The following is a 14,752-nucleotide window of genomic DNA, read 5'->3' as shown; positions in this document are numbered from 1 at the left end:
GGAAGCATCATTAACAAGGTTAATTTAGTAATATACACCTTTAATTAAATTTTGGTAAAGATGTATTTTATATCAATAAAGGACCAAGTAAGATGAAACGGAACTTTGGAACCAAAATCCAAGATAATAGACTAGACAAATAGTATCATCAAGAAAAGTCAGGTGGTTATGGACTGAGCAAAGCCTTCTGATATGGGAACGGAGTTACTTTAGTCAAATAATGGAGGTAAACTTAGTCAAAGAGACATTAAGAACCTTACAAACTTCCAATTCTTGTATAAAGCCGCCATTGTTAGCTACTATTCAAATAGAATAAAATATGAAGTAGATACAAATTTCAGAAATGTATTTGCCACTATCCAGAAAGTAAAAACCATGGCATCATCTATGGAAGCTAATTTCTTCATACTTTTTTTGTTGGTTTTCTGTTCTTGTATACACAATATTATTTCTACTACAACAACAGATTTAATCAGTACAAATCAATTCATCATAGATGGTGAAACTATTGTTTCATCCGGTGGAACCTTTGAGCTGGGATTCTTCAGTCCCAGCGATTCCTCAAATCGATATATTGGGATTTGGTACAAGCAAATACTTCCACATATCCAAACAGTTGTATGGGTAGCAAACAGAGAAAAACCACTCACGAATACATCTTCAGTACAACTGAAGGTCACCAAGCCTGGAATACTTGCTCTTTTCAACGACAAGAATCAAACTATATGGTTTACTAACACCTCAAGATCAGTCCAGAATCCAGTTGCAGTGCTTTTAGATTCTGGTAATCTTGTTGTAAAAGATGCAAATGATAACAATCCAGAAGATTTCCTCTGGCAGAGCTTCAATTTTCCGACTGATACGCACTTGCCCGATATGAAGCTTGGCAAGAATTTTAAAACTGGCCATGAGGTTTACCTTTCAGCATGGAAGAGTGATAATGATCCAGCTCCAGGAGAATTTACTCGTAATATTGATCCTACTGGATATCCACAGGTTCTCACCAAACGTGGCACAGATGTATTAAACCGTATAGGACCATGGAATGGTTTACGATGGAGTGGGGCACCCATACCACTACTAACACAAAGCAAACTTTATACATTTCAATTTATTTTCAATGAGGAGGAGGTTTACTATATTTTTTCTCTCACTAATTACAGCTCGGTTTTATCAAGAATAGTCATCACTAGCAATGGTGATATAGAACGCTTCATGTGGGTGGAGCAGACAAAGAGATGGCATAGCCACTACAAGTTACCTGCGGATAATTGTGATACATATAGGTTGTGTGGTGAGCATGGGAGCTGTGACTTAGGTACTCAACCTATTTGTAGATGTTTGGAGAAGTTTGTACCTAAAAATCCACAACAGTGGGAAAAGGGAGATTGGACAACAGGGTGTGTTCGGAGGACACCCTTAGATTGCAAAAGGGAACATGTATTTATAAGATATCCTGGAATCAAGTTGCCAGATACTAAGCACTCTCAGCACGATAAAACCATGACACTTGAAGGGTGTAGGCAAGAATGCTCCACGAACTGCAACTGCACAGCTTATTCAAGTCTAGATATAAGTAACGGAGACAAAGGTTGCTTATTGTGGTTTGGGGAATTGGTTGACATCAGAAAGCTGTCAGAAAGAGGACAAGACATTTTCATCAAGATGGATTCTTTAGAGGGAGGTAACTTTTTTTTTTTTTTTTTCAATTGAGGAAGGTAAGAACTTGTTTAAGAAATTTCCCATGTGTTTCTTAACTCTTTTTTTTCAACAAATAGAGATGATATAATGCAAAGTTAGAGACCTGTCTTGATTTGCGGTGGTTGACTTAAAAAATTAATTGTAGAATCTGAGGCAGGTTCAAAAAGAAAGAAGGCAATGATACTTGCACTGAGTTTCTCATTGTTGATGGCAACGATTCTGCTAATCCTGATTTTGTTGTGGTACAAGCGCAAAAAGAAGAAACTGAAACTCAGAGAAGATTTTGAGCTGCCACTGTTCCCATTGTCTACAATAACAAGAGCCACAAATAACTTTTCCCTCAACAACAAGATTGGAGAGGGTGGATTTGGACCTGTTTACAAGGTATACAGTGTAAATTTGTTGGAACGGTAACTAGTTTATGCTCAAGATCAGGGTGCTAGAAATGATTTTATTCTGCAATATTCTAGTCTTTGTAAAATCTATGTTCTGCTATTATACATTTGCCATTTCTAGGGAGTACTGGAAGAGGGACAAGAAATTGCCGTGAAGAGACTGTCGAGGACTTCCATGCAAGGAATTGACGAATACAAGAACGAAGTTATCTATATTGCCAAGCTTCAGCATAGAAATCTTGTGAGGCTTCTGGGTTGCTGCATCCAAGGGGAAGAAAAGATGTTGATCTATGAATACATGCCTAACAACAGCCTAGATTCATACATATTTGGTTTGGATTTCTAACCTATTGTACAAGCTAAAATGAGTAATAATTTGATCTAGTAGTCATAACATGAAAAAATATGCTTACAAGAAAGCTTATTTTGCAGACCAAACAAAGAACAAATTACTTGATTGGCCAAAGCGTTTCAACATCATCAATGGAATTGCTCGTGGCTTATTGTATCTCCATCAAGATTCACGACTACGAATTATTCATAGAGACCTTAAAGCAAGCAATGTTTTGCTAGATACAGAAATGAATCCAAAGATATCAGACTTTGGCATGGCCAGAAGTGTTACAGGAAATGAAATGGGAGCAAAAACACGCAATGTGGTTGGGACACAGTAAGAATCTCTAATATCATACAATGTACTCTCATATGATATCTTTGCTTCTTTAATTCTTATGGGGTTGTTTTATTGGCACAGTGGTTACATGTCCCCTGAATATGCAGTAGATGGGATGTTTTCGGTAAAATCAGATGTGTTTAGCTTTGGGGTATTGGTGTTAGAGATTGTGAGTGGCAAGAAAAATAGAGGATTTATGCATCAAGATCACAACCTTAACCTTCTCGGTCATGTAAGCATTGTTTAACCTGTATTACGCACACTAGTCAATTTTTTCTTTACAAAAATAGAATTTGTCATGATCCATATGATCTAAACTCAAACAGGCATGGAAGCTTTACAAAGATGATAGGTCCTTGGAACTAGCTGATGAGCAGTTAGCTGATTCTTGTAATATTTCTCAAGTTTTAAGGTCAATTCAAGTGGGTTTATTATGCGTGCAACAACATCCAGATGATAGACCAAGCATGTCTTCTGTGGTTCATATGTTGGCTAATGAGAGTCTACTGCCAAAAGCAAAAGAACCGGGATTTTTCACAGAACGAAACATATTCGATGAAGGAAAATCAGGATCGCAGACAAGAAGTTCAAAAAATGAATTCACAATCACAATGTTAGATCCTCGGTAGGTGTGACAAAATAACTATTTAAACTTGTTAGTACATGAATAGGAAAGATATGTAAGAACTTAAAATAAACATCAGGTTGAATTTTTCTACTTGATTATATTATCTACTTATGCATTGGATCTTTTTATCTATTTCTGTTGTTCTTCGAATACATACTTTAGGTATGTTTGTGTTTCTTATTTAACAACAAAGACGAAGAAACTGATTTCACTAACCAAATGTTCCCCATTCATATTCACTAAATCTGCTATAACGAAGCAATATATTTTGAAAGAATGACTACAACACCAACTTTCCCCAAATATCAAAATCATCAAAGTAACAGCAAAGAACCATACCAAAGTAGAGCTTCTTGTAAAGGGAGAGGCGACTGCCGGAGATGGAGTCTGGAAAGGGATAATTCCGGAAGATTAGCCTGAAAAATCTACTTTGAGAAATGGGATCTAAGAACGAGCAATTTTGTTGTAAACATCAAAAGGGAAAATAGGGAATACTCACATATTTACTATGCAATTTTTATTTTTATTTTTGAAACCCAGGATAACCCGTAGCCGCTACAACCTCTGCCACAGCCTCTGCCCTTCGGGTGAGCACTCTGTGTGCACTGGGTAAACCCCCACTGTGTAATAGCCTGCAAACCACACAGAAGATGTAAACGCACTAGGCAAACCCTATGCGACAGACTCGACTCAGAAGGCATTGAGGGGGGGATCGATCCCGGGTCATCTGTGTGGATAACCACCCTCCAAACCAATTAAGTCATCCCGAAGGACACAATTTTTTTTTGTGTGGGTAATTATTGCTCTTTTCATACTTTTTTTTTTTAGTGTTTAGTGTAACTTTCTATATTGCTCTATTTGGATTCAATGAAATTTTCTTGGTATTTATGGTTAAAAAAGAAGCTTCCCACCATTTCCCTCGAATCTAAGGAAAATAAGGTGTTAGATATTTGACTGGAACATCACTTACAAATTGAAGGACGTCCACTTGTCCATTTCATGTAGATTATGTTGACGTGAGCTATAAAATATAATAGTTTTGAAATAAAATGTGAAATTATTTTATTTTTTATTTGATTGAAGGTATTAGATAATTAAATTATTTATTTTATCATTTAAATTATAAATAAATTATTTCATATACATAAGTATGATAACTTATCTCAAAATAATTTATTCCAAAATAATTAATCATAAAATAACTTATTCCTGCCCAACAACCCCACTAATAATACTAGTTTTTCTTAACTTGCACGGCAATTTCCTCTCTTGATTCTTTGAGAGGTGGACCCAATGATTTAAAAGTGTTGGGGACATCATTATTTTTAATATAAATAATATAAACATGTCAACTACTTGCTATAAATTTTGAGGTGAATTCTCTGAAAACTGAAGAAAAAAACAACCAAACGAACTGGACTATAATTAATAAAATGTTTTAAAAAATTAAAATTTGATACATGCTAAAGTGGAAAATCAAACCCAAGTAAGATCATTAAATGTCCATTTATGCACGTCAAATCAAGAGAATTTTATTAATATTTCTCCATATTATCCTTAGTACCTTTAGATAATATACAAAGTAAAAGTTGTTAGATTAAAAGTTTTAATATACCATTAATAAAGTTAATTTTAATATTATGTATTGGAGTTTTGCTTAATTCGATCTTATAGTTTTGTATCGTGTGAAATCAATTTAAGGAGAAAGCTCTTTCTAACATGATTTTTGTCATATTTAAGACTCAATCAGAAATTTCGAATTAAAAATAAAAGAATTTTATCATCAATCCCATCATAATCCTTATTAATCATATATATTATTAGATCCATGTAAGGATAATCTTCAACGAAATCAAACAATGTATGCTTTCTTCTTAGCTTGTATTCTGCAATCGTGTATTAATTGCATTGGTTGAGATTTTTAGGAGTTCGGATCCTAAAGGGCAAAAAAAAAATTGACAAAAATTTTAAAAGGGCACATCAAATTTTTTTCTAATCAAAAGGGCAAAATTGCTACTGACGTAGCGATTTTATTTGACGCCGTTAACAGATTAAAATCGCTGTCCTATCAGCTAATTTGTCCAACTTTTTTTTTTTTCAGAAAATCGCTGCCCGTGCAGCATTTTTATAAAATCAAATTTATTTTATTTTTTTGAAATCGCTGCCTTGGCAGCGATTTTCGTTTATTTTTTTTAAAATAGCTGCTGTTGCAGCGTTATTATAAATTTCGTGGATTTTTTTTTAATTTTTAGAAATCACTGCCATGGTAGCGATTTTGGTGGAATTTTTTTTTTTTTGAAATTTCTGTCAACTAGTCAACATCTAATTGTAAAAGAAAAAAAATAATTTAAAAATCGCTGCCTTGACAGCAATTTTGGTGGAATTTTTTTTTTTTTTTTGAAATTTCTATCAACTAGTCAACATCATGTCGACTAGTTGACCAAAAAAAATAAAAAATTCCACCAAAGATTTTAAAAAATAATTAAAAAAAAAATTTACAATTAGATGTTGATTAGCTGACAGAAATTTTTAAAAAAGAAAAATCAAACGAAATTTTTTTTTCACCAAAATAGCTGCTTTTTTTTTTTTAAAAAAATAAAAATAGTTCCATCAAAATCGCTGTCTTTAACAGCGATTTCTAAAATGCTGCAACATCAGCTATTTTTTTTAAAAAAAACTAACGAAAATCGCTGCCCTCCAAAAAAATAAAATAAATTTATTTTTATAAAAATGATTTAATTTTTTTTTAAAAAAATCGCAAAAACGCTGCACAGGCAGCGATTTTCTGAAAAAAATAATTAAAAAATTGTACAAAATTGCTGATAGGGCAGCGATTTTGATCTGTTAACGGTGTCAAACAAAATCACTACGTCCCCTTTTGGTTAGAAAAAAATTTGATGTGCCCTTTTGAAATGTTTGTCAAATTTTTTACCCTTTAAGCTCCGAACTCAAGATTTTTAGCAATAACTCAAGATTTTCTTTTATGGAAAGTTTTTTTTTTTTTTAATCTCAGTATCAAATATCAGAGTGACAACTAACAATAGTGGTTAGTATCAATCAGTTATCACATTCCTGATTCATCCTATTTCACGTTAAAAGAGTTACTACTCCCTCCTTACCTTTTTAGTTGACTCAATTCATAACCTAAAAATTCTGACTCCACCGCTACCGTCCATTAGATGCTTTAAGTTGTGGTATGGCAAACTTTGGAACCAAAATCCAAGGCTAGACTAGTCAAATAATATCATCCAGAAAAGTGAGGTGGTGATGGACTGACCATAGCTTTCTGATATGGTAACGGAATTCCTACACTCAAATATTGAAATGTAAACTTTGTCAAAGAGTGTTACAAACTTCAAATGACTGTCTATAGCCGTCATTGTTAACGACTATTCAACTAGAAATTAACATGGTGCCGTGTCCAAAAAGGATATGAAGTAAATACAAATTTCAGAATTTTATATGCAAACACTTTCCAGAAATTAAACCACAGCATAATCTATGGAAGCTAGTTTCTTCCTACTTCTTCTGTTGACTTTCTGCTCTTCTATACACAGTAGTTTGTCTACAACAACAACCGACTTAATCACTACAAATCAATTCATCATAGATGGTGAAACTATTGTTTCATCCAGTGGAACCTTTGAGCTGGGATTCTTCAACCTCAGCGGTTCCTCAAATCGATATATTGGGATATGGTACAAGCAAATTCTTCCTCATATGCAAACAGTAGTATGGGTTGCAAACAGAGAGAAACCACTTACCAATACATCTTCAGTCATTTTGAAGGTCACCGAACCGGGAATACTTGCACTTCTCAATGACAAGAATGACATTATATGGTCTACTAACACCTCAAGATCAGTCCAGAATCCAGTTGCAGTGCTTTTAGATTCTGGTAATCTTGTTGTAAAAGATGCAAATGATGACAACCCAGAAAATTTCCTCTGGCAGAGCTTCAATTTTCCAACTGATACACACTTGCCTGGTATGAAGATTGGCAAAAGTTTTAAAACTGGCCATGAGTTTTACCTTTCATCATGGAAGAACGATAATGATCCAGCTCCAGGAGAATTCACTCGTAGCATTGATCCTACAGGATATCCACAGATTCTCACCAAAAGTGGGACAAATGTATTATATCGTGTAGGACCATGGAATGGTTTAAAATGGAGTGGGGCACCCATACCACTGCTACAACAAAGCGGACTTTATAGATTTGAATTTGCTTTCAATGAGGAGGGGATTTACTATATCTTTTCTCTCATTAATCACAGCTCGATTTTATCAAGAATGGTCATGACTAGCAACGGTGATATACAACGCTTTGTGTGGGTGGATCAGACAAAGAGATGGCATATTCACTACAGGTTACCTGCGGATAATTGTGATACATATAGCTTGTGTGGTGTGTATGGAAGGTGTGACATAGATAATGAACCTATTTGTCGATGTTTGGATAAGTTTGTACCTAAATATCCACAACAATGGAAAAAGGGAGATTGGACAAAAGGGTGTGTTCGGAGGACACCCTTAGATTGCAACAGGGAACATGTATTTATAAAATATCCTGGAATCAAGTTGCCAGATACTAAGCACTCTCAGTACAATAAAACCATGACACTCGAAGGGTGTAGGCAAGTATGCTCCACGGACTGCTCCTGCACAGCTTATTCAAGTCTAAATATAAGTAATGGAAACAAAGGTTGCTTATTATGGTTTGAGGAATTGGTTGACATCAGAAAGCTGTCGGAAACAGGACAAGACATTTTCATCAAGATGGATTCTAGAGAACAAGGTAAGAACTTGTTTAAGAAATTTCTCATGAACTGTTTCTTAACTTAGTATTTCAACACATGGAGATGGTATTATTCAAAGTAAGAGGCGTGTCTTGATTTGCAGTGGCTGACTTAAAAAATGTAGAATCTGAGGTAGGTTCAAACAGAAAGAAGGCAAAGATACTCGCAGTGAGTTTCTCATTGTTGGTGGCAACGATTCTGCTAATCCTGATTTTGTTGTGGTACAAACGGACAAAGAAGAAACTGAAACTCAGAGAAGATTTTGAGCTGCCACTGTTCCCATTGTCGACAATAACAAGAGCCACAAATAACTTTTCGCTCGACAACAAGATTGGAGAGGGTGGATTTGGACCTGTTTATAAGGTATACAGTGCAAATTTGTTGAAACAGTAACTAGTTTATAGCTTTATGCTCAAGATCAGAGTACTAAAGATGATTTTCATTCCGCAATATTTTAGTCTTTGTAAAAGCTATGTTTTGCTATTATACATTTGCCATTTCTAGGGAGTGCTGGAAGAAGGACAAGAAATTGCCGTGAAGAGACGGTCAAGGACTTCCATGCAAGGACTTGATGAATACACAAATGAAGTTATCTATATTGCCAAACTTCAGCATCGAAATCTTGTGAAACTTCTGGGTTGCTGCATCCAAGGGGAAGAAAAGATGTTGATCTATGAATACATGCCTAACAACAGCCTAGATTCGTACATATTTGGTTTGGATTTCTAACCTATTACACAAGCTAAAATGAGTAATAATTAGATCTATTAGTCATAACATGAAAAAATCTGCTCACAAGAAAGCTTATTTTGCAGACCAAACAAAGAATAAATTGCTTGATTGGCCAAAGCGTTTCCACATCATCAACGGAATTGCTCGTGGCTTATTGTATCTCCATCAAGATTCTAGACTACGGATTATCCATAGAGACCTTAAAGCAAGCAATGTTTTGTTAGACATAGAAATGAATCCAAAGATATCGGACTTTGGCATGGCTCGAAGTGTTACAGGAAATGAGATGGGTGCAAAAACACGCAAAGTTGTTGGGACACAGTACGAATCTCTAATATTATACAGTGTACTCTCATATGACATCTTGCTTCTTTAATTCTCATGGTGTTGTTTTATTGGCACAGTGGTTACATGTCCCCTGAATATGCAGTAGATGGGATTTTCTCGGTAAAATCAGATGTGTTTAGCTTTGGCGTATTGGTGTTAGAGATTGTGAGTGGCAAGAAAAATAGAGGATTTTCCCATCAAGATCACAACCTTAACCTTCTCGGTCACGTAAGCACTGTTTAACCTGTATTACACACACAAGTCATATTTTTCTTTACAAAAATAGAATTTTTCATGATTCATAAGATCTAAACTCAAACAGGCATGGAAGCTTTACAAAGAGGATAGGTCGTTGGAACTAGCTGATGAGCAGCTAGCTTACTCTTGCAACATTTCTCAAGTTTTAAGGTCAATTCAAGTGGGATTATTATGCGTGCAACAACATCCGAATGATAGACCAAGCATGTTTACTGTGGTTCAGATGTTGGCTAATGAGAGTCTACTGCCAAAAGCAAAAGAACCAGGATTTTTCACAGAACGAAATGTACATGACGAAGGAAAATCAGGATCGCAGACAAGAAGTTCAAAAAATGAAGTCACAATCACATTATTAGATCCTCGGTAGGTGTGACAAAATAACAATTTAAATTTGTGTGCACATGAATAGGAAAGATATCCTGGGTAGCTCTTTTTTGCGTTTTTTTTTTTGGTTTTATTTTGCATTCTGATTTCTTGCCTAATTAATCTTGGCTTCTTTAGCTGTCAAGAAGTTTAATATTTAATAGCTCCAACTTTTTTTTATATATGTTAATGGAATGAAACCTTTTGTCTGTATATCTCCAACGTTTTCTTTAGCTGTCTGTATATTTAACAGGCCACTTTGAGGGCTTGTATTTGTTTTTAGAGTTTAAAAAAAGTTTTAAAAAGTAAAAAAAAAAAGAGAAGAAGAACGCTAGGAGAAAATTGAGACAAGAGAGAATGTTTTGGGGAACTAATGATCAAATAAAAAGTTCAATATCATATTTTTAGCGGGTCGGATTAAATGGAGCGGGTCATTAAATGGTTTAAATGGATATGTATTTGGTTTTTAAAATTTTGATTAAAAATAAATATTTCATGTTAGCAAATTTTAGTGAAAATAATAATAAAATAGGATGAGTGACTTTCTATGCAAATAAGTCATAGTTGAGTGACTTTTGAGTTGAAAATGAAAGTTAAGTGACTTTCTGTGAAAATAGTTAATAGTTGAGTGACCATCAAAGTTATTAACTCTAAAAATGGAGAAGTTGACTAGGAAGAGAAAATTCCGGAAGATTAGTTTTGATGATTTTTCTTTTTTTTGGTTTCCACTACTTACTGTCCGCTACCCAAGATAGAAGGGACTATCGAGATTTCTGCTTAAGCACGAAGAAGTAGTTGCTAATTCACCACATATTTTTGAAGTTATACTTGGATATAAGGGACCCCTTTTTTTTAATTCTCTCTATTGAATAACTTTATTCACTCTAACAATTGGACTTTAGATTTGCGATAGAAGTCGAATACGATTAAGTTACTAGGGGAAAAATATACAGACTTTAGAGCCTCAAGTCATACACAAATCGGAGTGACTTTACTACTTGAAGAAAGAAAGCTGCTTCAGCAGGATCAGAGAAGACGTGTAAGATACCGAGGGGCCGAAGCTTCTTTATAGTAAGGCGTTTGGAAGCCCAATTTTTGACTTTTTTATCGTGTCTTATGGGCAAGTTCACAGAGGAAAAGGCTCTTCATGGCGCGAATAGGCCGATAGCCTTGAAGCGAGAATTCTTAACTGTTCGTGTCGGCAGCTCTTCCTACCTCTAACTGTTCTCCTAACCGGAAATTCATCTTCAGAGCTAAGTCCCAAGGAGGCATGTTGAAATGTACGAACGTAGGTTAACGACTCGTCCTACAAATGATAGCAAGGCCGCCCAGGGGATGCACAAAAAAATTGTTTTTACTACATATTCGTAACGGAGCTTTAAATTGAGAGAATAATTTTATTTTACTCTTAGATTTTTAGTGGCTTTTCAATTTGAGAGTAATTAAGATATGGTAAGAAGCTAAGTGATAATTTTGACTTTTTTATTTGTATCGGAGAATTTTCATATACCACACCAAAAAGAATTTCTGTTTCATTTAATTCTAATATGTTTTAGAATATAAGCCATAACGATGTAATTTTGTTTAAAACTCATGTGGCATTGTACCGACAAAATGATGAATGGGTGATGATGTAAAAGAATGATTTTTCAATGAATTGTATATTTTTTTTATCAGCTAACACATAATTTAAATAAGTCATTTTGTGAAAAAAAAATTTGATTATTCCTATAGAAAAGAAGAAGAAGATATTAGTGATAAAAAGTAGATTATTTATTTTATCATGTTATTTTTCTCCTATCCGCTCATCGCGAGGAAACGAGATTATTGTTTGATGCTCATTTAACAAAATAAAATGTTGTCAAAGTTTGTAACCTTAATGCTTAAATAGTCGTCACTGGTCCCTATAGTTAAACTATAGTAAGTATTAAATTACTTGGGAGGAAAAAAAGAAAAGAAAAAATACAGAAAAACACATCAAATGGCTATCAACTTCTTTATTTAGAGCAAACGTTCGTATAATTATTTCCCAACGGCTGAGGCCCTTTATGGATAAACTAATTGGGCCCTGCCAGACAAGTTTCCTAAAAAATCGACAAGCCTCAGATAATGCCATCATCATGCAAGAAATCATTTCCCACTTCGGAAAAATGAAAGGGAAGAAGTCACACCTAATTCTAAAAATAGACCTCGAGAAAGCTTTTGACAAAATAGAATGGTCCTTAATCAGAGAAACTCTTATCTATTTTCACTTCCCTCGTAATATTATAAACCTTATCATGTCGTGTGTTACGACAAGTAAAATATCGATCCTAGTCAATGGAGATAAAACATAATTCTTTGAACCATCAATGGGGATAAGACAAGGGGATCCACTATCGCCATACCTCTTTATCCTCTGTATGGAAATCCTATCTAGGAAAATAGATCAGGAGGTCCAACTGAAAAACTGATCTCCAATAAAAATATCCCACAAAGGGCCCTTGATATCACACTTATTTTTTGCAGACGACCTAGTACTGATGAGTAGAGCTAATGAAGCCAACTGTAAGTGTATTCTGAAAATAATGAAAAGCTTTTGCGAATCCTCTGGACAAGTAGTAAACACGAGCAAATCAAAACTAATGTTCTCCAAAAATTGTCCTGACAATACAAGCAACATGATATCCAAGAAGCTGAATATAAAAAAAGGCAATCATTTTGGAAAATACTTAGGCTTCCCAATTATGCACAAAAGAAGCTCAAACAACGACTTCCAATTCATTATTGACAACCTCCAATCGAAACTAGTAGGATGGAAGACAAAATTTCTTAATCTAGCAGGACGCACTACCTTAGCGAAAGCCTGTCTAAATAATATTCCCACTCATATCATGCAAATGATAAAATTACCAAGAACTATAAAAAAAAATTTGATCAAATACAACGTAGTTTCATTTGGGGATCCACTAGTGAGAAAAGGAAATTACATATGGTTAAATGGAAAGTAGTAACCTCCAAAAAAAATGAAAGGGGATTGGGTGTCCAAAGATCAGAAACAAAAAATTTAGCTCTCCTATCCAAATTAGCTTGGAGAGCTTTTCAACAACCAAATTTGCCATGGGCCTCAGTTTTACTAAGGAAGTATTCCAGCAATATGAAATTAGATAAGGATACCAAAGCCAACATTACACATAGCAAACTCTGGAAAGATATGCTAACAGGCTGGAATATATGCAGAAAAGGCATGGGATGGATTCTGGGAGATGGGAAGTCGACATCCTTCTGGTACGATGTTTGGCTACCAAATGGGAAAACAATTAGGGAACAAATACAGGGCCCCCTTAGAAAAAAAGAAAATAACATTAGAGTGGGAGAAGTAATCCTAAAGAACAACATTCTGAACTTAAACGTAATAACCTTTGAGCTCTCGAAGGATATCCTCCTACAAATAAATTGTACATACATATCCCATAACAGAAAAAATAAGGCTATGTGGAGGCCAAGCCCTCGAGGAACACTATCAACGACCTCTGTATATAAAATGCTAGCAGAACAAGATAAGACCATTACTTCTGATAGCTTCAGTTGGATATGGCCCCTTTACTGCCCAAACAAAATAAAATAGTTCATTTGGCTATGCCAACATAAAAGATTACCTACTCGAAAGTATTTATATTCTATAGGAATAAAGATTGACCCACTATGCCACATATGTAACAAAATGGAGACAATAGAACATATTTTTGTAGAATGCTATACCTACTGTAAGAAAAATGTGGAAAAGTCTCAAAGTGCTACAATCCATAAATCAGATTGGGAATACCCAAGGGAGTGATTGGCTAAACATCATTAAAAATCTCCAAGTACTTTTAAACACAAAATACATTAGCTGGAAAGAGGGATTCCCCTTCTTCCTATGGAACATATGGCTCAAGAGGAATGAAAATTACCACCAGAACACTAAAACTGACATCTGCACCAAAAAAATTCTTAACCAAGCCATCGAGTTCTACACCCTTACGGGAAACACTTGCCTAAAGGAAAAAACGATCAAAACTTTGATCAGATGGATTCCTCCTATACAAGGCTACAAGTTGAATACTGATGGATCCTCAAAAGGAAACCCAAGCAAAAGTGGAATAGGTGGAGTCATAAGAGACACCAAAGAAGAATGGATAGTAGGCTTCGTAGGAAATCTCCATCTGGCAAATAACATTAGAGCAGGATTAACAACACTTATACAGGGGCTCAAATTGGCATCAATCAGAGGTCTAATGCCATTAGAGATCAACACAGATTGCAAGGAACTCATAAGCATCATAAATAATGATCACCCTTCCTACACTAACATGCTTCTTGATTGCAGGGATCTGCTGCGCAAGCTGGCGAGCCCCCCAATCCATCACTTGTTTAGGGAGACTAATAGGGTGGCAGATGCACTAGCAAGGGAAGGATCAAAAACAGTCCAAGATAACTCCTTTTTGTGCTTGGATGTTCCTCCGGTGTTTGTCTCAGAAGCGCTGGAAGTAGACAAGGAAGGAACATTTTTGTTCGATTACAAAAGCCAATATTAACTCCTAATGTATGTAATAGCTACAATGCTGCTGAATCCTTCCTTACGTTACTAAGCGAGCGTACTGCTCTGCCCATCCCATGTAATGATGCATATTAAATTGTTAATATAAGTATCTTGCTTTACAAAAAAAATAAAAAAAACTTTAACAAAATTAGATTCTCCATCAATCCTGAATTTTAGTAAGTAAATCTTACGATTGTTTTTGTACAATTCAAACTTCTAAAACTGACTGTACAAGAGTTCAATACTTACACAAATGAAGTTGATGAATTTCTTTGGAAATTTAAACTTCTAGTGTTTGGCCTCAATTAGTATTTC

General features: G+C 34.9%; 3 protein-coding genes across 3 annotated transcripts in view; all 3 read left to right on the top strand.

Annotated features, from left to right (window-relative positions):
* LOC125855536 (G-type lectin S-receptor-like serine/threonine-protein kinase At4g27290) overlaps positions 1-3,529 on the top strand; it is a 21,482-nt gene extending 17,953 nt beyond the window's left edge. The window contains exons 2-3 of the mRNA XM_049535268.1: positions 2,851-3,001; positions 3,096-3,529. Of these exons, the coding sequence (XP_049391225.1) occupies positions 2,858-3,001; positions 3,096-3,398 (447 nt within the window). The 5' untranslated portion in view covers positions 2,851-2,857 and the 3' untranslated portion in view covers positions 3,399-3,529. The remainder of the gene's footprint in view (positions 1-2,850; positions 3,002-3,095) is intronic.
* The window catches only part of LOC125854748 (uncharacterized), a 27,531-nt gene continuing 13,109 nt past the window's right edge, over positions 331-14,752 (top strand). Inside the window, exon 1 of the mRNA XM_049534324.1 lies at positions 331-1,684. Within this exon, the coding sequence (XP_049390281.1) occupies positions 376-1,684 (1,309 nt within the window). The 5' untranslated portion in view covers positions 331-375. The remainder of the gene's footprint in view (positions 1,685-14,752) is intronic.
* On the top strand, positions 6,884-9,928 carry LOC125855525 (G-type lectin S-receptor-like serine/threonine-protein kinase At4g27290). Its single transcript, XM_049535255.1, has 6 exons — positions 6,884-8,195; positions 8,300-8,559; positions 8,701-8,911; positions 9,012-9,249; positions 9,333-9,483; positions 9,578-9,928. The coding sequence occupies exons 1-6, from the start codon at positions 6,899-6,901 to the stop codon at positions 9,878-9,880; spliced, it is 2,460 nt and encodes an 819-aa protein (XP_049391212.1). The 5' UTR covers positions 6,884-6,898; the 3' UTR covers positions 9,881-9,928.

The sequence above is a fragment of the Solanum stenotomum genome, chromosome 2 (assembly GCF_019186545.1).
Source record: "Solanum stenotomum isolate F172 chromosome 2, ASM1918654v1, whole genome shotgun sequence".
Lineage (NCBI taxonomy): Eukaryota > Viridiplantae > Streptophyta > Magnoliopsida > Solanales > Solanaceae > Solanum > Solanum stenotomum.
This window is presented reverse-complemented; position numbering and strand designations above follow the sequence as displayed.

What these genes read in the sequence shown, in the direction of transcription:
- LOC125855525 (XM_049535255.1), top strand. Translation starts at nt 6,899, where the DNA reads ATGGAAGCTAGTTTCTTCCTACTTCTTCTGTTGACTTTCTGCTCTTCT. An exon ending in GATTTGGACCTGTTTATAAG is followed by an intron (nt 8,560 to 8,700) that starts GTATACAGTGCA and finishes TGCCATTTCTAG; the next exon opens with GGAGTGCTGGAAGAAGGACA. An exon ending in ACCTTAACCTTCTCGGTCAC is followed by an intron (nt 9,484 to 9,577) that starts GTAAGCACTGTT and finishes AAACTCAAACAG; the next exon opens with GCATGGAAGCTTTACAAAGA.